The sequence below is a fragment of the Miniopterus natalensis genome, chromosome 6, assembly GCF_054644295.1.
Source record: "Miniopterus natalensis isolate mMinNat1 chromosome 6, mMinNat1.hap1, whole genome shotgun sequence".
Classification (NCBI taxonomy): domain Eukaryota; kingdom Metazoa; phylum Chordata; class Mammalia; order Chiroptera; family Miniopteridae; genus Miniopterus; species Miniopterus natalensis.
The window spans coordinates 83,535,026-83,557,934 of NC_142086.1; the positions used below are offsets into that span (position 1 = coordinate 83,535,026).

At 50.2% G+C, this 22,909-nt stretch overlaps 1 protein-coding gene across 2 annotated transcripts in view; it reads right to left on the reverse strand.

Moving 5' to 3' along the window:
• SLX9 (SLX9 ribosome biogenesis factor) overlaps window positions 1-15,281 on the reverse strand; it is a 29,737-nt gene extending 14,456 nt beyond the window's left edge. For both annotated transcript variants that reach the window (XM_087818395.1, XM_087818394.1), the window contains exons 1-2: window positions 15,105-15,281; window positions 8,547-8,655 (exon numbers count right to left, since the gene is read on the reverse strand). In XM_087818395.1, the coding sequence (XP_087674521.1) occupies window positions 8,547-8,655; window positions 15,105-15,242 (247 nt within the window). In that variant the 5' untranslated portion in view covers window positions 15,243-15,281. The remainder of the gene's footprint in view (window positions 1-8,546; window positions 8,656-15,104) is intronic.
• Between the last annotated feature and the right edge of the window lie 7,628 nt (window positions 15,282-22,909).

A 22,909-nucleotide genomic window follows, 5' to 3' on the forward strand; every position in this document is an offset into this window, starting at 1 on the left:
CCTTCATGGCAGGCAGGAGGGTGAGGAGCGAGATATAGGACCCTTGCCCCCAACAGGCTCATTCAGGCCCGTCTTGGGAGGACCGCCAAGGGGCAGCATGGGGACCGCAGTACTGGGTGTGAGCCACTGCCCCATGCTGGCCACACCAGAGTCCCAGGTGGACAAAGGTGGTCACTGTGTCTGAAGCCATTGTGTGGCCCCATGAAAGCTCGGGTAGTGCCAGCTGGCATGTCAGGTGGCACTGGACTCCGCTGGAATGACCAGGGTCTGGCCTGGGGGTAGGAGAGGGAACGCACTATGGGGAACAGATGGTGCCAGGCTCATGGGCGCACCATTCTGGGAGCACAAAGACGACACAGTCCAACGGCTGTCACCCATCAGGGCTGTGGCATGACACGCACATGGGAGGGCACTAGGTCGGAGATGCTGGACCTGCTGACAGCATCTCTGCTTCCAGCTTGCTCTAAAAATGGAGCAAACTCCAGGCTGGACACACTTCCTTGGCCTTAACTGGGTCCCCAGAGATAAGGTGTCTTAAGCCCAGGACGTTCTATACGAGATGCACATCCTGACTCCTCTTTACTTCACACAGATTTTCTTGGCTGTTACAAGAGATCCATGACATCTAAGAAAAAACAATGCAGAAACAAGTTCTGTCAAGAGCCGGGTGGCGATCCATCCTGTGTCAGAAACTCATATAAACCCTGGAGCAAAAGGCTTCATAGAAATTACAGCCCTTTTCCAAGAGTGAGGCCCCTACATGGCGGCCCCACGTTACACTTCCAGATGCTCACAAAGTCGATACTGGCCACAGGGGAGGGGAGAAAGGTGTCCAGCAGCATTTCTGATGAGTGAGAGTGACTACACACTCTGGGGCAGGCCATCCCAGCCTGGGTGCCCAACCTGAACCTGGGCAGGTACCAGGAACGCCAAGTCCAGGGGAGGCCTGGCCAACCTGGAGTGGCCACGTGACCCAGCAAGCAGTTTGTTCTTATCTTAAAGATGAGTAAAATTCTCCAGAACCTAAGATTCAAACAACCAACTAAGCTGAGCACCGGCAGGAAGGGTGGGGCTGGCCACCCTGGGCCTCCTGCTCAGCAGACCAAGCTTCTCCCCAGTGCCTGAGCCTCGCCCTGTGCCTGCCCTCAGGTGCCTCCACGACCCTCAGGTGGAACAAAATGGTGCCCAGCAGCCCAGAGAGAAGGCCTGGTGCAAACTCAGGTACAGGCTGCTTTCACAAGAAAAGCTGAAAGTAAGATGCTGCTGTGTATAGCAGAATGATGAGCTTTGGAGCTCTGATTGTACAGACACAACTTGGGCAGCTGTCTGACCCATCTGAGCCTCAGTCTTCTCACCCAGATAATGAGAGTACAACTACAGCAGTGTTGGCGAGGTCAGTAACCCTCTGCACTGTTCTCATAAAGGAGCTTTGTGGAACAGAAGGCAAAGTTCAAGCAAGGAGATGCCTGTCTGCCTGTCCCAGTGAACCCCGGTGCCTGGGTGGCCCGCCCATGCTCCTAGTCCTTGTCAAGTCACCACGGCTGCTGCCACTGCGGGATGGTCAGAGGACAGGAAACAGTTTCGCAGGTGTTGTATTTTGGGAGGATATGGTTAACGGGATACCACATGAGTACATTCTAATGGAAGTATAAGGAAAATCAATACGTAACCAGCCTTTCTATACATGACGTCAACAACGCTGTGCAAAGGAACTTGGGCACAGGCAATGAGAGATAACTAAACAGGTCCTTCCTAAAAAACAGCTCTTCCAAACCAGTAAGAAGAAACTATGAAAAGGGCACAAATGGGCCACTTACAGAGAAACATGGTCAATGAAAGCTCATTCCACAAACCAGACCCCAATGTCCACCCTTCATATGGCAGAAACCCGAGTCTGGAGTCAGCTGGCATGAACCAGTGGCAAATTTGTGCACGCTGGGCAGAAGGTCCATGGGCAGCACCTTCACAAGGCAAACTGGCACTGTCTACTGGCATCTCAATGTCCACACATTTGCCTTAGCAATTCCACCCCTATGGTTTTATCTGAAAACGTATTCACTCTTGTTCACAGATGTGCAGTCCCATCATCTAACAAACTTCAACACCCAGACAAAGAACAAGGCCATTGTTGTGCTGACCACTGTTAGGGGAAGTAAGGGCCACGGCACTCCCGTGTACACCTGTGGTGGTGAAGGCCACACCAGGGCCTTGCACTGAGTTTTCACACTAACGTGGGTCACATCCCAACTTACTAACAAGGAGGCAATGGTATGGGCATCAGCTCAGGAGCCGTTGGTGGGTAAGCTCCACAGGGAAACCCCAGGGCAAGGGGACAGCCCAGCACCACGCAGCCAGAGAAGACAGAACACGAGAGGGGTGCACTACTTGCTACGGGCATGGCCGGACACAGGTGATGACCTGCAGAGGGGGCAGGTGTATGAACTATGTTCCCTTCGTTTTCCTGTCTTCCAAGTTTTCTTCATTATTTATACTGCACCTTGGTAATCAGGTGGCTATTTTAAAAACCTGAATATATTTTTAAAAAAAGGGGGGGGGATAAATTGCCCTAATCAGAAAATGTCCTGGAAGAAAACCAGCAATATTACAAACCCAATAGCCCACATCAATGTTTTCCAAAACACACTCACCAAGTTTTATTGCTAATGCACCCTTCTGCTGACGAAACACTTCTCCCATAGTGAACCCTTAGATGCCCCAAACCACTAAGTATGTCAGAAGGGCAGAGTCCAAACTCTAGAGACAACTTCTAACACAGAGACACATCGTGGTCTGTTCATCAATGCAGTTTTTGGAAGCCTGTAGGGTGACCTGTGGTTTTGGTTCTGCAGCCACAGAGCACAAGTCCCCAAAAGACAATAGGGAATAAGCAGCACCCACGGGTGGACAGTAGGGAAGGGGCCCTCCAGGGGATGCAGGGCCCAGCCTCCAGTGCTCCCCCTGGGCAGAATGTCCTGTCAGTGCCTGTCCCCACAGCATGACCAGAGTGACTCCTGTCTGGCCCCCCCACACTTCTCCCTGCCTCCACCAACCCAGCCTATCTCCATCGCCTTCTTGAGGTTATCAACAGAAGGGATGGACCCAGAGTGAGCTCAGGCCAGTCTGGGGTGCTACTGAGCGCCTGGCTCCTTGGCACAGTGGTCCCATCCACACAGAATCTCTCTTAGCACAGTGTGCACACACATATCCTCATAGGTGCCAGAGGCCATGGGTCAGGTCCTCCCACAGACCATTGCCCAAAGCTGGGAACAACTTGTTGGGACATGGAGTGGCTGCAGCTTGTTCCTAAGTGGGGACAGAGGGGAATTCATGCACAGGACAAGGTGCACCCATGCCGATTCCGAAAGCCCTGATGTACACAAACCAGGATACAGGCCCTTCCACCTCCAAGGAGGAGGAAGAGACCAAAGGGCCCAGTGCCACAGCCATCCATCCTGCCCCAACCACTTCCCTCTCAAAATGCCCAGGCAGAGTCCTCCCAGGCTGCTTTCTTGACCTTGCCATTCCCTGCTTCTGTCTGTTAAAAATTACAGGCTCCATAAAGACCAAGCAAGAACAGCCCGGCAGCAGGGCCCCTCCCCACTTTCCCCTATGCCACTACAGGGCCAGAGCCACAGCATGTGGGCTCAGCAGCCCCCCAGATGCCAGAGGCCCAGAGCGGAAGTCCATGCCTCTGGGTCCTGCACTCAGCTAAGCACACAGGCCTTCAGGCCCTGCTGGCCAGGATGACCCTGGAGGCAGCGGATACCCCTCCCAGGGGCCTGGTGGAGGCACTCCCACCGAGGACCTACTCCCCACAGCAGACACCAGGGCCTAGGAGACATGCAAGGAGCTCACAGCCAGCATCCTGCAACCGAAGATGTGGCCACCTCCAAGAGCCAGCAGCACACACATGACAAAGAAACAGGTTCCCAAACGCAGTAAATGCCACCCACTCAAGACTCCAGGATGCCGTCTACTGTCCTCAGGGGGCCCACACACAGCTACAAACACCACCAGGTGGTCCGTCCAGAAACTGGCTCCTCCACGACAGTAATTCCCTCTCCACACCCCCTACTCTTCATTAGTTCCCCTTTTAGAAATGGGGATGTGATGGAGGCAAGGCAGGGAAGCGGTCTAGGAGTCTGTCCTACCCGAATGCAAGGCTGGAGGAAAGGTGGGAAGTCTTTGAAGGGGGGCTTTGTGGGAAACTCCTGAACCCCTGGAAAGCCCTAGGGTACCCTGTGTGCTGGAGCCGGGCCTTCCCCAGCTCCTCTCCAGAGGCAGGGCTGTTCTCTCCAAGCTGAGCTTGGCTGTAGAGGACACACAGCTTTGCTGCCCTCTGCTGAGCAGCCCTGGGCCTGCGCCTGCTCTGGACTGGTGTTTCAGAAGGAACCCCTGCAGTGGGTCAGAAGCACAGAGGGACGCTCAAGCACAAGGGAAAATGCAGTCACAGCACTGTGATCTGCACGGCCATGAGGCCCAGAGCCCTGTCTGCTTGCTGGACATGGAGCTCTCAGCAGCACAGTCCTGCAGACAGAGAAGGCAGTGCACACACTCAAGGAGTCCCTGCAGCCAGGTCCCTCCACTGTGGCCACCTTGTCCACTCACCTCCGGCATTTATTTTCCCAACCTCTCCTGCCACAGAGCCCAGCAGACATGCTCCCACCACCGCCCCTTGGCAGCCTCCAAGTGGTCCAGCGTGCTGACAGTTGAGCATGCTGCAATGCTGAGGCTCTTCCCTCCCACCCTTCTGCTCCTGTCTCCCTCACGAGGCCTATCCTCCTCCAGTCCACCCCTGCCCACCTCTCTGGGTGTGATTCTAGGGCTAGGATGCCTAGTCCAGACCATAGGACAGAGTACTGGCCCAATACCCAGGTGCTCGTCTGAGAACAAAGTGGGCTTATTCTCTACAACTTTCCAGCATATAGGAATATAAGACTAGAAGTAAATGGGCAGAGCAGCAATCTGTGTGTGGGAGGAACACACTGCCACATGCTCTCAAGTCTCCACATCACAGAGGAGAAAGCTGCTTCACAAGCAGGTCCATGAGCCCAGGGGTCCTGACCCTCAGGGCAAAGCCAATGGCTGGGGGTCGTCTGCATGGGGGAGCTGGGCTGGTGGTGGATGAGGTCCTCTGCACGGGCAGCCTCTAGCTTAGTGGTTCCCACAAAGGAAGCATGGAATCCCTGCCTGCAAGGGGGATCGGAGGGAACTGGGAGAAGACTGGGCGCCACAGGGCTCCAAAGGGTCCATGCAGAAACCCAGGAACAATGCCACCAGGAAAGCCCACCATGTCCTGGGGCTGCAGGGAGTGTGTGAGAGCACATCTGCCTGGAGGAGAGGAGCACACATGAGCACATGGGGGATGCACAACAGACATTCATTCACCCAGGTGATGGACCCAAAACCAGGCCAGGCTCCCCTCTGAGTGGGCTCAGCCTCTTCCAGTCCACACCGGCTACAAGGCAGAGACAGGAGCAGAGACACAGGAGTAGTTCTATTTGTGGCTCAGCCCAAGGCGAGGATTCGAAGAAAGAATGTGTCTGAGCTGATCCAGGTAGACAGGCACCCTCGCCTTCATGGCCCAGCAAGTCACTAAGCAGCCAGCTGAGTCCTCCTTACCATTTTCTACATGACCTACAACTGCTCCAGGCCACCCCTCCCTCCCCCCAGCACAGGCCTGGGGACCACAAGACCCATTGTTCTCCTGCAAGATCAAGGTGTTGGCCAATAGGGAGGCAGCAAGGCAGAGGAAGGCCAATATGGAAGAGCTGCAGAAGAAAGATGCTCGGATGGGGGGAAGGCTGAGACATAGTCACCTGCTACCAGGAACCTTGGGGGCTCCTTCAGGAGCTGCAGCAGCTGCAGGACCTGAACAGACCAGGAACTGCCTGGCTGAGCACAGCTCAGAACCCAGAGGGGCCGTCTGAGCTCCAGGGTCTTCACAGAGACAAGAGATGAGAGGGCTTCTGTGTTCCTATAGCTGCCAAGCAGGACCCACTAGGCTCTGGGCTGGAGTCCTGCACTTGGCAGCATCAGAGGCCCTCAGAGACTGTGTGAAAACAAGGCTTAGCAGGTTTGGGATGGGGCCCCAATGGTGCTGGTGCTGACCCAGGGCTACTTCAAGGTGGATGCACAGCTTTAGCCCCTCTTGTGAAGGTGGAGCCGTGATATCGTCCCACAGAGAACCATCCAGCAGTGCTGGAGGGAGGCCCTGATAGCCCTCTCATTCCCAGATGGGGACTCACAGCCCTGAGCTCAGCAAAGGAAGTGTGCAGGGCCTATGATGGGGCTTGGCCTCCCTCTGCACCACATCCTTGTCTGTGAAAGGGGGCAAAGTAGGCCAGCCCCTCACTGACACGGGAGTACTGTGGGTCAGCATGGCTGAAGAAGCCCAGTAGGACCTCCAGGCAGGCCCACATATGATGTCTGCCCAGCAGATACCACGTTCATCTGATACACAAAGAATTAATGTTGGGAAGCTACACAGATGCCCCCAAATCCAACAGCCAACAAAGCAGAGCACCAGGACTCCAATTCAGCTCCTGTGACTGCAAACTAATGCTCTGTCCCCTCCACTCCCTCCAAACTGCTTGGGGAGAACAGCTGTAGTGCAGATGCCTTCTTCTTCTGGGTGTATGCACCACCAACAGGCAGGGCAGCATGCCAACCTAGACCACAAGGCAGAGCCTGTTCTATGGGCAGAAGGTAAACTAGGCCCCACAACCACCAGGAGAGGCATAAAGGGGGCCCCAGAGGTGACACGCAGGAGGGGCGGGAATAGCCACCATGGGAAACCATCAGAAAACAGCATTTGTCAGCTCTCTGGGGGAATAACTTTCTCAGCAATTTAAAAATCCTAGAAGAGTTTTCTGTATGAAATGACAAACAGCTAACATCTATAATACATAAAGCACTCGTTCAAGGTTAAGAAAGGTGATTAGAACTGCCCCAAATACCCAGACAAGCCATAAGAGAATGAGTGAACACAGAAAACCGTTTGATCGTGTTGATCACAAAGAAATTTCTGAAAAATGAGGACTGCCAGGAATCCCCTCTCCGGGGAAGCTCTGTGGTTGTGAAGGTAAGGGAAGGTCAGAGCCAAGACAGACCCTCACAGACACCTTCCTCCATTTGTTGCCCCACTATTTACCTTCCCACAGTTTGAGCCCTGAAAGTCTATAAACACTGTTCATTGCTAAGATGCCCCAGAAACCAAGTTCTCACCATCCTTTTGAGTTTCTCATCACTGCTATTCCTCCTCCATGACATACACTGAACACATTAATAAACTGCTTTTCTCTTGATCTGTCTTTTGTGACTCTAATTTGCAGGATCCCAAGGAGAGTAGGGGGGGAAGTGTTGGCTCCCTGCAGTTTCAATGCCCAAATAATGGCAAGGAGATTCACACACATCTCCCCAGTGACATAACAAAAATCCAGAGTGATGATGTAAACAATATAACCCCACAGAAGATGCTTAGTATGTCATTTTCTGTGAAATAACCACATCTTACACCTCTCTGCTGTTTACAAACTGCAGACAGAAACCTAGAAAATGATACTAAACACCTAGATGCTGCTGAAATCATCCAACATGCATCAATTCACTAGAGAACCACATGAACACAAAGACTTAAAGCAGCAGCAAGACAAAAAGGCCAGCTACTTACAACTTTAAATATGAGACCGTATAGTCCAATTAAACCAATGGAAATAGGTGCAGGTAAAGTACGGCAGGATTACAGACACCAGGGGCAAACAGCCCTGCCCGGGGGCCCAAGTACTCTTATCAAGATTACACACCTCTATTATTTTAAATGCTCAACTGCACATGTGCAGCTTACACCTAGGCAGCATTAAAGTTTCTCTCCAGACAGGCTGGTGCACCCGATCCAGGCGTCAGGAGCTCCCTCCATCTCCAGGGCAGCTCGAAGGGGAGCAGAGCTGTTCTCCTCTTCCAGGGAATCTCAGTCAAAAAGCTCTAGACTAGAACTGGGCTGGATTGGAAAAACATGTTAAAGACACCAGGAGAAGGCAACCAGCAAAATCCAAAATGGGGGAAGTGCAGTCAGAAAAATGCCCTCCCCACATCATAAAAACATGAGGAAAAAGATTGGGAGGGGGCTGCAATGCAGCATGGGCACTTGTTTGCACCCTGATTTTTATAAAACAAAACTTTATGAGGAAATCGTGAAGATGGGAGCACTGTGTGTTTATCTGATAAGAAATTACTGCTAATTTGTTTAGATGTAATAATGGCATTGTTGGTATGCTTTTTTTTAAAAGAGCCCTTAGAAATAGATACTAAAGAATTCATGAAGGAAACTCTGCTTCAAAATGCATCTGCTGAAGGTGGGTGATGGGCACATGGGACTTCTTTACACCATTCTTCCTATTTTAGTAAATCTTAAATTTTTCCATTAATAAAAATCTTTTAAAAATGTACAGTTAATTGACATTTGCCCTGGCCCATGTGTATGAACAAGTCAAAGGCAGCCAGGCATTGCCGACACGCAAACCCTAAGGCCCACCTCGCGCTCTCACCTCTCCTGATGGAAGCAACACTCCTCGTGTCCAAGTCCAGCTTCTGCACCAAGGCACTGGGGTCTATCTTGGTCCTGGCAAAGATGTCAGTGTTCACAAAAGCCCACTCCTAAAAAGGAAAGAAGACCACGCAAGACTTGCTCCATGGCTCTGTGTAGAAATGCAAGACCCATTACACAGCAGGGAGACCCCTGGGAGAGGGCATCAAGATGTACAAGGGCTGGCTATCATGGAGAAGGACCTGGGGAAATGACCCTCCCTTCCCAGCAGGGAAGCCCCAGGACCTTCGGGAGCTCAAACCCCAGAGCCCTACGGCAGCACCTCCCAGCCTGTCTCAAATCACCAAGTAGGCAGTGCTCCTGGTTTAAGAACCATCTTAGACAAGATTCAGGGTCTCCTTCCAAACCTCACATCTTCTTACTCCTACAGCACTCTCCAACTTCACATCCCCTCTTTCACCTCAGCACTGTCCCTTATTCATCCCTATATCAAGGTTTCAAACCCTCCAAGTCACTGCTCATCACACCATGCACACCCAGAACACACCTCCCAGACCCATCTGGCTCATTCCAGGGCCAAGCTCCAGGACAGGGGCCTTGGGAGGGACCTCAGCATTCACCCCTAGGGTAGTCACACACCAACAGACGGGATAGGGATGACGCAGAACCTAGTTTAAGCACCAAGAAGGTGTCGGGCTGACTGCGCCCACCCAGAGCATTTGACAGAGAAGCCCTGGCCCTTGGGGACTTCCCAGGAGCAGTAAACAAGAGACCTCAGAGAATTCAGCCAGGGAATAGTACTGGAACCTGGGAGACGTGGGGCAGGAGAAGAAGACCATTTCAGCAGACACTTCCCAGCAAAGGGGAGCCCCAGATCACATATGCAAGTAACTGATGCTCAACTTCTCTCTACTGTCACTTAAACGTTTTCTGCAGTGGTAATTTCTCTCTCATAACTTCACATTTTGGAACTTAATATAAAAGGTGTTGTTGTCAAACTGACTCTTTTTCACGAATTATAATGTCATGTGACTAGAAATCAGAATTCTGTGTCTATTCCATGTTAAAGTTCAATGACCATTCTTTTTTAAAAAATACAAAGTCTATTTATTGCTTTTTCTTTCAAATCTGCCTAGTCTTGGTAGGGTTTTCTTTTTTTCCTTTCTCCTATTTGGTTCCTCTATGTCTTTCATATTTTAGGCATACCTATTTTGTAGTCTCTGTCTAATAATTCTATTTTCTGACTTCACAGCAGTCTTAATTTTGATGCTTACTCTGTCTGCCAGCTCTCACTTATGGTGGGTAGTTTCCTTATGATGTTAGCTACAGTCTTGAGTTTGGCAGGGTTTTATCTGCTGAGGGAATCCCACCTGACCTGGCCAGCACAGGGAATAAAAGCTGGGGCTGTAGGGGGAAGCCATGTGGAGAAGGGCAGAGTGAGGGTGTGGCAGACCATCTCCCCAACAACTATGTAACTGGAGAAAATTTTAAGTCTCATTAAGAACAGAAAGAACTTATGGAATATCAGAAACTACCGTAGGAGCTTTATCCCTTCCCCCAGTTCCCAGTCCATGGTTATGGTCTCACCAGGGTCAGGAGAGAAGGCAGGGAGGCAGGCTGCCAGCAAGTTCCCCCACCCCAGCAAGTTACACAAGCTCTATTCCAAGAGGGTAAGGCCAGAGAACCAGGGCTTTCTTCCCTTGCCCCCTGACCCCCACCTGTTGGGCAGACACTCCACCCTAGACAGGGGAAAGTCTAGAACACTGGGTCCTGACCGTCCTTACCCAGCTCTGCAGGTTGGAGCTACTCACAAGCCAAGATTAGGGGCCACCCCCTGGCTCCACTTGTAGAAGGGGTGTCATCAGGGAGAAGCTGAAGTTGTCCCTGCTCCCTTCTCTAGTGTGAGCACAGAAGTCCTACCCAGGGGAGGGACAGGCTCCAAGGAGGCGAATGACTCCATCAGGACAGAATGAGAAGTCCATGCCTAAGGGTACTGTGGGACACTGGGGATCTGTGCAGGCTGGGCAGCTCACAGTGCCACAACACTAGCAACAACCAGCTACACGGCAGAGCAAGCAGAGTGTAACAGAGAGACCACCACAAAGAGAGCCAAGAGTCCTCCTGGAATCACAGTCAACCCTGGGGTCTAGGCTACACCCCCTCAGGAGCAACCTATTGTGCGCCCTTCCCCTATCACAAACCCCTCTGGATGGGCACAACGGAAAGCAAGCCCCACGCAAACACAATGCAGGGCAGAAGGCCCCGGGCACATTTAAGCAGGAGCTCTGAGCTAGCGTGGGCCAATGTGCACTGACTGTCACCTGCTCTAGCCCAGGAGCATCTCCAGGAGTGCATCCATGGCAGTTTGGAAGCCAAGCGGCTCTAGGCCATGCTGGCTATGGAGTGATCAGAGAGAAATTCAAAGCTGCTAGTCCCTAGCTAATGGTAAATAAAAAATGTAAATCCCAAAGGTGATAGCAGCCTGAGGGTCTCGTGGGCATCCAGTGGAGAAGGGCCAAAACCTAACTGGACAGAGGGAGCTTACCCACAATCTGACCAATAAGTAGCTTATGCTGATCCAGGTAACCAAGCAAAAAGATTAAAACAAAAAATATATATATATGAGCAAGGAGATTCGAGGCTGCGCACTGGAAGGAGAGTAGAACAGACTTCACATAGTTCAGAGGCAGGCCAATACACAAGTAAAATGACTAAGCAAACAACATCAACCCCCTGGGGTGCTACAATGCACTTCCCAAAAGTCCAGTTTTCCAAAACAACAAAGTATGGCAAATGTAGAGTTAACAGAAAAGTGTGATCTAGGTAATTGCAGCTGCACTGAGGGGCCCAAATGCTGGACTTACTAAGACTTCAAAGCAGCCATTGCAAATAAGGCCACAGAACTAAAAGAGACAGAACTATAGGAGAGTACAATGACATCTCATCAAACAGAGAATATAAGGAAGAGAGAGAAACCATTAAAACATAAAATAAAATTCTGGAGTCAAAAAGTAGTAATCAAAATGAATAATCTCACTCGAGAGATTCAAAACTAGATTTGACTTGGCAGAGGAAAGAATCAGCAAATTTAAAGAAAGATCAATAGAGATGATGTCATCTGAAGAAAAGAGAAAAAGAACAGAGCATGACAGAAAAATCAATAGAAATAAGTTTATAGAATAGGCTTGCAGATGTGAAAATAAAGGGAAACCTGACTGAAATGGAGTGACCAGGACAGGAGAGGAGCTCCAGCCTGACATTAATTACAGGAAAAATAGTCAATTACAGACCCCAACAGAAGAATCCTCCAGGAGGAGGAGTCATCAATTACAGGCCCAACAGGAAACGCTGTTTGTGACATCTCCTACAAGAAACTGACTCCCCAGCATCTCAGTCAATGAGAAAACCATCACCTCCTGACCTCTCCCTTTTCTCCAATGGCCTTTGGTTCAAAACAACCTATCCAACTTCCACCTTTTACTCCATAAAATAACTCTTCCACTTTGTTGGACTTGCCCGTGGCTTTTGCTATAGCTGTCTTGTCCCAAATTGCAATTCTTGGCTATTCCCAAATAAACCCATTTTTGCCAGTAAAATAACTTTTATTTTTAAGGGCAATGTGGAAAAATGAATGGTGTCTTAGAGTACCATTAAGCATGCCAACCTAAGTAATGGAAGTATCAGAAGAAGAGACAGAGAGAGAGACAGAAAAAAATATTCATAGTCATAATGGTGGAAAACTTGCCAAATTTGATGGAAAACACTAACCTACACATCCAAGAAGCTCAATAAACTCCAAATCAATAAACAAACTCTAGAAAGAATAAACACAAAGAAATCTACATCAGGCACATCAGTCAAAATGCTTTCATCACAATGGAGGGCACCCCTATAAGATTAACAGCTGACTCCTCATCAGGACCAATAGAGGTGAGGAGGCAGTGGGATGGCATATGTAAAATGTTCAAACTATCTGTTAAGAATGAAAGTAAAACAAATACAGTCCCAAAAGAAACCAAAGCTGAAAGAATGTGTTAACAGACCTGCCTTCTAAGAAATACTAAGGATGTTTTTTAGGCTGAAAGCAAAGGATACCAAACAGTAATTCAAATCCACAAAAACAAAACAAGTAACTTAGAAAAGGTAAACATGTAGCTAATTATAAAAGAATAATTATAAAAACTTCAGGCTGGGTTGTAACACATACAGGAGTGGGCAAAAGTAGGTTAAATTACCAGACATCATTACTTAAAAGATAAATTATAAGGATACAAAATAACAAGACAAATAATACAAATAAATAATACAAGAATAAACTATGTTTCCTGTATTCACAACTGTAAACCTACTTTTTTGCCCACCCCTGCATGGATACAATTTGCATAACAATATAGCAGGATGGGTGGGGGGGTGACAGGGAATGGAGCTATACAGATTCTATCTTTCACTGGAATTAAGACATAAATACTGATATATATGTGGGCCCTACATCAACCTTTTAGGAAAAAGACATCCACTGTCAAAGAGTCTCTCCATGACCAAACCCTGCCCAAGCTCCCCTGCAATTTCCTCTGCTTTTCAGAACACCAAAAGCAAAAGCAACAAAAGAAGATAAATTGGACCTCATCAAAATTAAAACCTTTGTGCTTCCAAGAACAATATCAAGAAATAAAAAGACAACTCGCAAAATTCTAACAAATATTTGCAAACCATACATATCTTGTATCTGATAAGGGTTTGCCATCCAGAATATATAAAGAACTGTCAAGACTCAACAAAAAGACAGACTACACAATTTAAAAATGGGCAAAGGACCTGAACACACATTTCTCCAAAAGATATACAAATAGCCAACAAGCTCATGAAAAAGACTCAACATCATTAGTCTTTAGGAAAATGTAAAACAAAGCAAAGAAATACCACCTCACATTCACTAGATGGCTATAAGAAAAAAGACTAACAATAACAAGAGCTCGTGAGGATGTAGAGGAATTGGAACCCTCATATGTGCTGGTAGGAATGTAAAATAGTGCAGTCGCTGTAGGAAATAGTGGAGCAAGTCCTCTACAAGTTAAACATAGCATTCTGTACCACCCAGCAATTCTACTCCATACATTCACTGGAAACTCTGTACAGGAATGCTCACAGCAGTATTATTCGTAATAGCCAGAATTTAGAAACAACCTAAGTACCCATCAACTTATGAATAGACAAAATGTGGTGTGATATGGTACAGCAGACCCATTCAATGGGATGTTTTTCAGCCACAAAAAAAGGAAGACAACAAAGAAATGAATGCTACAAAAATAATACTATGAGGAACTCAAAAACATGCTAAGTGAAAGAACGCAGATACAAAAGGCCACATATTGTAATATTCCATTTATTTTAAATGTGAGAACAGGTAAATCTATTGAGACAGAAAGCAGATACACAGTTGCCTGAATTATTGATAATAACTACGGGGTTTCTTTTTTAGGGTGATGAATACGTCCTGAAACTTGTAGCGGTTTTTGTACAACTCTGTGAATATTCTAAAAAATACCCAGTGAACTGTACACTTTAAATGGGTGGATTTTATAAGTTAATTATATCTCAACAGTCTTTATAAAAGCCAGAACACTGGTACCAGATCCTGGGCTCAAACATTAGCTCCTCCATCAGTGGCTGAGGGTCCTTGTTAGTTTCTTTAAACTCTCAGCTTTTTCACCTGCAAAACAAGGGTTAGAGCAGTGGGGAAGATGTAAAGTGACTGGCACATAGCAAGTGCTGAATAAACACGACTGTTCCCATTAGCATTACTGAACCAAAGTCTTGGTCCAAAAGGACCAATAAGGTCTTGTCTGCTTTCCCCCTGCTAGTCCCTTGGTTGCACACTAAATGCTTCCAGGGCAGCTCAAGGGTCAGCCACTGGATAAACAAAACGTGGTCTACTCACACCGTAGAAGACTATCCTGCCATATCAAGGAGTGACGCACTCATATACATGTGATACAGCCTGGATGTACGTTGAAAACATGGTTAAGTCCAAGAACCCGAACACAAAGGCCACAACATAAATGACTCCATCCATGTGAAACGTTCACAACTGAGACAGAAAGTAGAGCAGTGGCTGCTTAGGGCAGAGTGGGAGGACAGGGGAGACTGTTATATGGCACAGGGTCTCTTTTCAGGTCGCTCCTCCCTTTTTCATTAACCTTAGGAATTTCCTTTCCATTCCTAGGAGCTCAGCAAGGACTTAAAAAACGTTCTGCCATATTTGTGCGGCATTTCTGGACACTGTGCTGGGAGGTGTCTCAAGGCTCGGGGAAAGTCAACCGCACCCGCCATCTCAACATGAGAAGGGCCTGAGGCCACCACACTTCGCGGACCGAGAAGGCGTGCAGGCCGCAAAGCAAACAGGGCCGAGGGCGGTCTCGGGAACCACGGGGCCCAAGCCAGCCCATGACCCCCCAAACCGCACAGTGCGGCGCCCCGACCGCCCCGCCCCGCCGACCCTGCCCTCCCCCCAGTCGCCCGTGCCACATACACCCCAGCCGCCCCGAGGCCCCTACTTTACCTTCCTCCCGACTCCGGCAGCCGAGGCTTGCGGAGGCGCGGCCTCCTGGGCCGAAGGCGCGGGGCCGGGCGCAGACTGCCCCGGGAGTCTCACTGCAGCCTGGTGCACGCGGGCCCGCAGGCCCCTCACTTTCCCCATGTCTAGGTTGAGCCCCACAGCGGACCGGAAGCAGCGAGGCCGAAGAGTCGGGGCCTGCCGGAAGCTGCTCCTACACTCACGCGGCCCGGCGGAAACCCGAGCCCAGGCGGCTGGGTTCCGAGATCCTCCCCGCAGCGGCTGCGCAGCCTCTCGGCCAGAGCCTGGCCGCCTGAGGGTGTGGCCGCGGAGGGGCGGGGTTGTGTCCTGGCCCCGCCCAGTCCCCACCTCCTGAAACGCCCCGCCTCCCTGGCAGATGCGGTGTAATTGCTGGAATCCAGGCAGCCTGGTTGTGATTTGAGGATGATGAATACTGAGCTGGATGGAGCATGTTTGCTGAAAACACACGAGTGGGTTCGCCACACGACACTTGTGCCTTTCATACAGGCTCTAAGCAAGAAAAAGCATCAGAGGGCTCGGGCAGGGGCCTGCAAATTATGAGAAGTGGTGACCTGCTTACAATAGATCTGAGATCGAATATAGTTGAATCTAAGAGGAGCCCCAAAAACCCTTGTTTGAGTGAATCCTTTTGTTTTATTAACTGTGATTAAACCTTTACTTTTTACAGCATTTCATTTATTCCTCAAAACCATTCCTGGAAATTTGGTGTAATTCGTCTGTTTAAATTGGAAGCAGCACAGTGGAATAACTTGTTGCCACACAGGAGTCATGTGCTGGGAAGCTACAGGACCCTGACCTGAGTGTGAGCCCTGCTCCTGTGATCTCTGCAGTTCACTTTCAGGCTCCCGTGCATCCAGCCCTGAGGGGTTCTTTCAGGAAAACAAGCTCAGGGTGGGTCTGAAGGAGCCCCTTGTGCTGTTGGGGACACACAGGAGTCCAGGCTCAGCCAGGAGAAAGAACACACCCCCCCTCCTCCACACAAGAGAGCCTTGGGTGCCAGCACTCAGGCCTCCTCCCTGTCTAGGAGCCTAGTGGAAACCCAGCCACAGAAAATGGGCTTTGGAGAGGAATAGCTGGCCCCACATAGAACTGGGTGCCACTTCTCAAAAAATATGAAAAGGTATTTGCCCTAGTGTGTGGTCTCCCCGCTACAAGAAAGTCAATATTCTATTTTGGTTGTTACAGGTCTGTTCAGGGAGAGCAGGAACTGACCTGTCCAGTTCTAGAATATCCAACATGGATGGAGACATTTGTAGATGATGAAGGCCCCTGGATGCACCAGGTCTGAACATAAAGGAGCAAAGTCACAGCATGGATCCAAGCTGAGGACAGAAAGAAATGTTCCTGGAAGAACTCCAGAAGCCAGCTCCCAGGTGAGGCACCCCACTCTGCAAGAGCCACCAGCTGTCAGTGCTTTTCCAGGGGCCAGGGGCCACACCTGCCCAGCGCCTCCCAGACCAGGTGGTTGAAAGGAGAGCTCAGCCTTCTTTAGCTGAACCTCTAGCTGGGTTGAGAGCTAGGCTGGCAGAACCTCTGCGAAGTGAGGGTTTGGGCCCAGCAGGTGGACTTTCTGGAATGTCGAGAAGGCCATGCCCACCCCAAGTCAGGTATCCACCAATCTGGTGGGACCTACAACTTCTTTAAGGTGATGTTATCCAACACATGTGAAAGAAGCCTGCTTCCAACCAGTTATCTGAGGAAACAGTGTGGGTTCCCAGCTATGCCATGATGGAACAAGAATGCAGATGAAAGTCATGCATTCTCTGCTAATAAAAGTCATGCATTTCTCTGCTGATGAAAGTCATGCATTTCTCTTCTAATGAAAGTCATGCAGGAGTGAGCTATGGGCATAGCACACAGGCACAGGGACAAAGCCCAGCCAACACGGAGAACTGTCCTCTTAGCATTCCTCACAGGGACACTAGGGAACATCCCAGAAGCAGCTCCATTGGCCCAGCATTGCTGACCTGATCTTTAACACACGATCCTCTGCATCCAACCAGCCTAATTTTTTAAGTTGTCCAAGGGAGGGAGACCCCCCACTTAGCTCCTGGCAGAGGACATGGTCCATTGCCTGACCCAGCCAGTGATGTAGGCACCTGAGCAGCTCCAAAGGCCTGCAGGACAGCCTCAGTTTCAGGCTTTCCTTTTGGCTTCCCTGTTCAATCCTTGCTGTCTCAGGAAGAGGACATGAATGTGAACTGCTCCAAAACAAATCTGTCACAACTTTATGAAAATCCTGGGGCCCTTGTCTGTCCTCTCATCTCCCTCATGACCGCCTGTCCAGAGCTCTCCATGCTAGAAGGGCGCCGAGGCCATGATCTCCCTGGAAAGGCACCACTGATTTTGACCTCCACAGGAGCCCCTTCCCTCAGCCACTCAGCCCCATCTCGGTCTGGTCTGTCCCCTGTGCTCTGCATTATTGTCCTGGTGTGCCCTGAGTCCTGCCCGAGCCTCCATGCGCAGTGGGCTCCACCTGCCGGCTACTACCCGCTGGTTGGGAGGCAGAGGCAGGCCCCAGGTTCTTCATTGCTACGTCAGGCTGGTTCTGCGAGGGGCGCCCAAGCTGCACCCAGACAGCTTCTCTGAGGCCCAGTGGGGTGTCGGTGAGCAGCAGCCCAGAGGGGATGAGGGTCACCTCTGCCTCATCAGTGCAAGGGCACCTGGCGCATGTGCCTCTCAGTCCTACTGCCTGACAGAGCTTCCTCGGTTCCGGCGACCCAGACGCTGGTGGCGAGGACCTGGCATGCTGGGCTGGTGGTCACCTCCGCCCCTATGACTTGCAGACTCTGGCTTTGGCTCAAGGATGTCTAGGGTAAAAATGATAGGTTTGGGTCTCTGCCAGGTAGTTGTTATCTGAGCATCTTTGCAACTGGGTGAATTTCCCAAGCTCTGGCGCAGGTGGTCCCCCCCCCGCCCCCGCCTTGGCACCTGGGACAGCATGGCCCGTATACAACCTGTGCACGTCTGCACACAGGGACCACGGGGTGGCCTGTCCCCTTTATCAACACCCAGGAACGCCACAGGGCAACAGGAAGTCAGATGCAAATGATTCGGGGCTGAGGAGTTCCCGCATTTGGAAACTTTTGGGGTAAGATGTTGTGTCAGACTCACAGGCTGACCCTGGGGGTGATTCAGGGGAGGTGGGTGGAGTAGGAAGAGGGGGCCGCGGAAGGAGGTTGCCCAAGCCCGATATCTATTTTACCATATTAGCTGTGCTCCTCTGGGATAGGACAACACGTGGCCCTTGTGGCCTGTCCTGACCTTGTTGCCCTCCAGGGACAGGCTCAGAGCTCCCCACCCATCCTTCAGCTGCATTTGTTTCCTCTCCTTCCAACCCTCTCCCAGCTCCTTACAGGTCAGGTATGTGGGGCTAGGGTCCCTTTGGGGGTCTCTGCCAGACAGTTGTTATCTGAGCATCTTTGCAACTGGGTGAATTTGGTTTTATTTTGTATCCGATTAACTTGATTTATAGTAACATACCTTTCTGATTTAAAACTAATACATGCTAACATAAATGATTTGGAAAATATAGAGAACTGTTTTTACAAGTGAAAGCCCCTTTGATCCGGTTGCCCAGAAATACCCCCAGTGTATGGACAGGGCAGTGTACAGGGGCCCACCCTCCCAGCATCTGTGTTTTCTCTCCCTGGGTCACACAGCCTGTTTAACTTGGAATTTTTTTTCACTGAAGTGTGAAAAGGATTAGGTCCTCCTGGTGACCATCCAGCACACCCCAAGGTCTCAGCTCCAACCAACCACCTGACCACAGGGAGATAGCATTTGGGCTGGACCCTTAAGGAGGGGAAATGAGGGAAGCAGGGGGGCTTCAGAGCCCATTGTTGGGTGAGACAACACAGGCGTGCTCAGGGATGAGGCAGGTACTTAGATTTGCCTTAAGCAAGGGGTCCCCCAGTGGCAGGGAGGTTGAAAGTACACTTTCTCTGTAGACTTCCCAGGGATCAAGGTGGAGAGTAGTGCAAGAAAGAATTCCTCAGACACTCCTCCAAAATATCAACCTGCCCCAAACCCACCTTCCCATTCTACACCCCCATCCCACCTGGGGACGCCTTGGATGCCAGGCCGTCTACACCCTTCCTACTCCGTGCTCTCAATGCTCAGAGAAGGCCAGGCTCTCATCAGCATCATGTCTCTGGGAGGGAATGGGAGAAAGAATTTGATTCCTGTCTATGACATGCAAAGAGCCCAATGCAGAAAAATTAAAATGTTCCCCCAGGTTCAAAAGTTAGAAGGAAGAAGCAGAAAATTCAATGAGAAGAAATTTCTCTGTAAGTCCAGATATAGGCCTTCCCCTCAAAGAAACATAAGCTGTGAGTTTATCCAAAGCTCCAGGATCCCTGGGACCACGTCTCAGTCTTCTTTTTATTATCTATGTCTTTACATTTCCTGGCACCTTTGCAGGACCCTTTCACATGTTCTCATAACCCTGGGGTGGGCAGGAGCACTAGAAGAGGGTGAAGGGTGAGGGAAACTAAGGCTCAGAGAAGGAAAGGTATCCAGTGTCCTCAGGGTGCCATCACTACTGGTGGACCCAGTCCTTGGACCTCAAGGGTGAGCTCTGCCTCTAGCCTCAGCCTCCACCTCCCCCAGCCAGGCCCCTGGGGGCAAAAGGAGCTTAGAAAGCACCGGTGGAAACCCAGTCCCTTAATCCAGGGTCCGATGGGGCAAACCTGTCTGACAAAGGCAGTCCAGACTTTAAGCAGGCACTCATCCCCAAGGATGTCCTTAATGGCTCTGTTTAGCGTTAGTAGAAACCACAAACTGAGTGGGAAATGGCCTTTGATGAGTTCCAGGTTAGAGGGGAGTAACCTGAGCCTGGGTTAGAGTTTGGTGGCCCCTCTGACATGCCGGAGCCTCACAGGTCAGCCTGGCCTTCATGTTGAAGGGAGGAATTAGATTCAGGGGTGGGAGGCATAGAGTTAGCTCCTCACCACCCCCTCCCCCCCCCCAGCCCTTTCCTCTCCAGACAGTTGGGTGATTTGGTTTTCATCTGTGCCCATTGCCTTCCTTATTCCAACTGTGTGAATGCTGTGTATCACTGAGCCAAGTGGACAACTAGAATTACATTTTCTTCCTTCTACGACTTTCTGGTTTCCCCCAGAGTTGATTATTGCTTTGATCGTTTGTTCCCTAATCTCTTTGAATTTAAGCCAAGTCTTTTGTCCCTACAGATCTGTAATACACTTTTCAGTGTGACTTTCCACGTGGTCACACCTGTCAGTTAATCCCTGCATTCTTATAAGGGTTGGGGACCCCTTGCTCAGGCCAAAAGCCAGCCTCCCCACCCCACCCCCAACCTGCCTGGGTGCTCAGACACCTTCCTTTGGCCCTCTGACACCTTCTTTTGTTGCTCTGACACCTTCCTTTGTCAGTCTCCCCCTTCGTCCCAGGGAGGGAGGAAGCCAGAAAGAGGAAGGCTAAGGAGAAGTCCACTTAGTGGGGGTGGTGACTGGGTGGAGGGGGGCTGAGGCATCCAGGCCAGTCAGTGTTCAGGACAGTAGATGGCTGGAAACTCCTGGCCTCTGGCATCTCTCCTCTCCTTTCCAATTCACCTGGCTGCCTGGCGTCCACATGGCCTGGATCACACTCAGGGATCTCCATTGCCCTGGCTGGATCACTCACTGCCTGTTTCTGTGGATCCCTAGGAGATGGAGTGAGAAAGAACTGTTTGGAGCTCTCACCACAGGCCACACAGTTTCCTGTTCCGCACCCCCACCCCAAGGGAGTGTGCCTGCCTCCCCCTGCCTCTGACTGCAGCTCTGGCAGCTCCTCCCACCCTCTGCCTCCGCAAAGGGGAAAGGGTGCAACAGCTGAGTTAACATTGCAGGAGGAAGTTACTGGTGAAAAGAAATTAAGAAGAAAAAAAAAGGAAGATGGGGGTGTTTCAGAGAAAGACTAGGGTTGGGTTGCTGGGAGTTTGTAGGCCAGCTGCGGGGGAAGTTGGCACAGAGGCCAGAGAGTGAAGGTGTGAGGAGGAGCTGAGAGCTGGGAAAGGGCTGCCAGCAGCCTCCCTTCACATAAATGCTCTCAACTCACCCCAGGTGAGATTGCTTTCTGCCTTTTGGGTGATGGGTGATGGGTGATGGGTGATGGGTGATGGGTGATGGGTGACGGGAGAGAGGTAGAGCTGGACCCCAAGCTGGACACTGGTTCTCCCAGCTTGCTCAGCCCCCCAACACAGCATTATGGGCTGCAGTGCCTGACACTCTCTCGCCAGCCTTCATCCCAGCATTGGCTGGTGCCAACCCCCACCCCACCCCCTGCCTCCACCCCCACCAACCCCCACCGTGGAATCCCTGTAAAGCAAGTCTGGGTCCCCTGGCCTCACATTCTCCATTATGAAAATACTTCCAATCTTCAAATCGTCACAAAGGAGCCCCCTTCCCGAGGTTTCGGGCTCTGTGCTGTTGGGACATGGCTGGGTAGGACTGTGGCACCCAGGTCTGTGTTCAGCAAGGAGATGAAAACAGCCTGCCTCCCTTTGGGCCACCCTCCTGGCTGCCCCCTGCCCGCCACACCTGGATTACACTGGGGGACCCTTCCATTCTGCCTTGTAGCAGGGCTGGCTGGGACACACTTGTCTCCTGAGTAGGCCGTGATGGTCTGGAGGGCTTGGGCTGTGCGGCCTCTGGGCATCTGGCTCAGTGGTGGCCGGGCTCCAGGCATCCTCAGTGATACTCGGTGAAATACAGTCCCTGTTCCGGAAGACCTAAGTGAAAGTGGCGGCAAAGGGAATTTCTTGGCTGACTTGGGGGAAAAGATTATTCCAGAATCCTGTCCCCAGTCTCACCCGTTCCTGACTTTGAAATGCAAGCCACGTCCCTGGAATCTCTCCCCAGTCCGCGGTGTCTCTTGTAACAGGTTACCTGTTAGACAGCATTTCTTACACTTCCTTTTTCTTTTTAATTCTGATAAAATACACATAAAATTAACCATTTAACCATCTTTTACCATTTGTAAGTGCACAGTTCAGTAGTGTTAAGTACATTCACATTGCTGTGCAACCAATTTCTACAATTTTTTTATCTTGCAAAACTGGAATTCTATACCCATTAAACAACTTTATACTTATTTTTAAAGTTTTTTTTAAATTTACTACAGAAAACTTCACACATACATAAAAGTAGGCAGAATAGTTTAATAAACCCAAATGTCCCCAATATCTGCTTTAATAATGATGGACTCATGGCCTATCTTGTTTTACTTTCACCCCTCCCCACTCGCCCCCATCCCTCCCCACTCCATTATTTGGAAGCAAATAAAAAACATCATATCATATCATCTGGAATATTTCAACATGTAACTCTAAAGGATGGGGATGCTTTTATATAATCACAAAATCTTTGTTACACCAAAAAAACCCTAACAATAAAATATAATCCATGCATGTGATTGGTGGATGTCTCTTAAATCTCTTAATCTATGGGACCTTCACCATGTTCTCTCCCCCTCTCTCCCCCCACCCTCACCCCAGATTTAATCTGTATCATTTCCTTGCTATCTTTGCTGTTCTGTGGCAACCTCTGAATAAACCCAGTTCCAAGACCTTCCTCCTCCGCCCCTAGGGCAAGCAGAGTCTCTTAGTCTGGGTCCCCTCTCTGGGATCTGGCTCTTATCTTCTGTTGTCTGAGTATCTCCTCTTCTCTGTTCACTCTTCTTTCCCCTGGACTCCTGTCATCACACAGATGTCGGGCATCCACGGGACAGAGGGATGTGCCTTCCTCTTCCCATCTCCTTGTGCCCCTGAG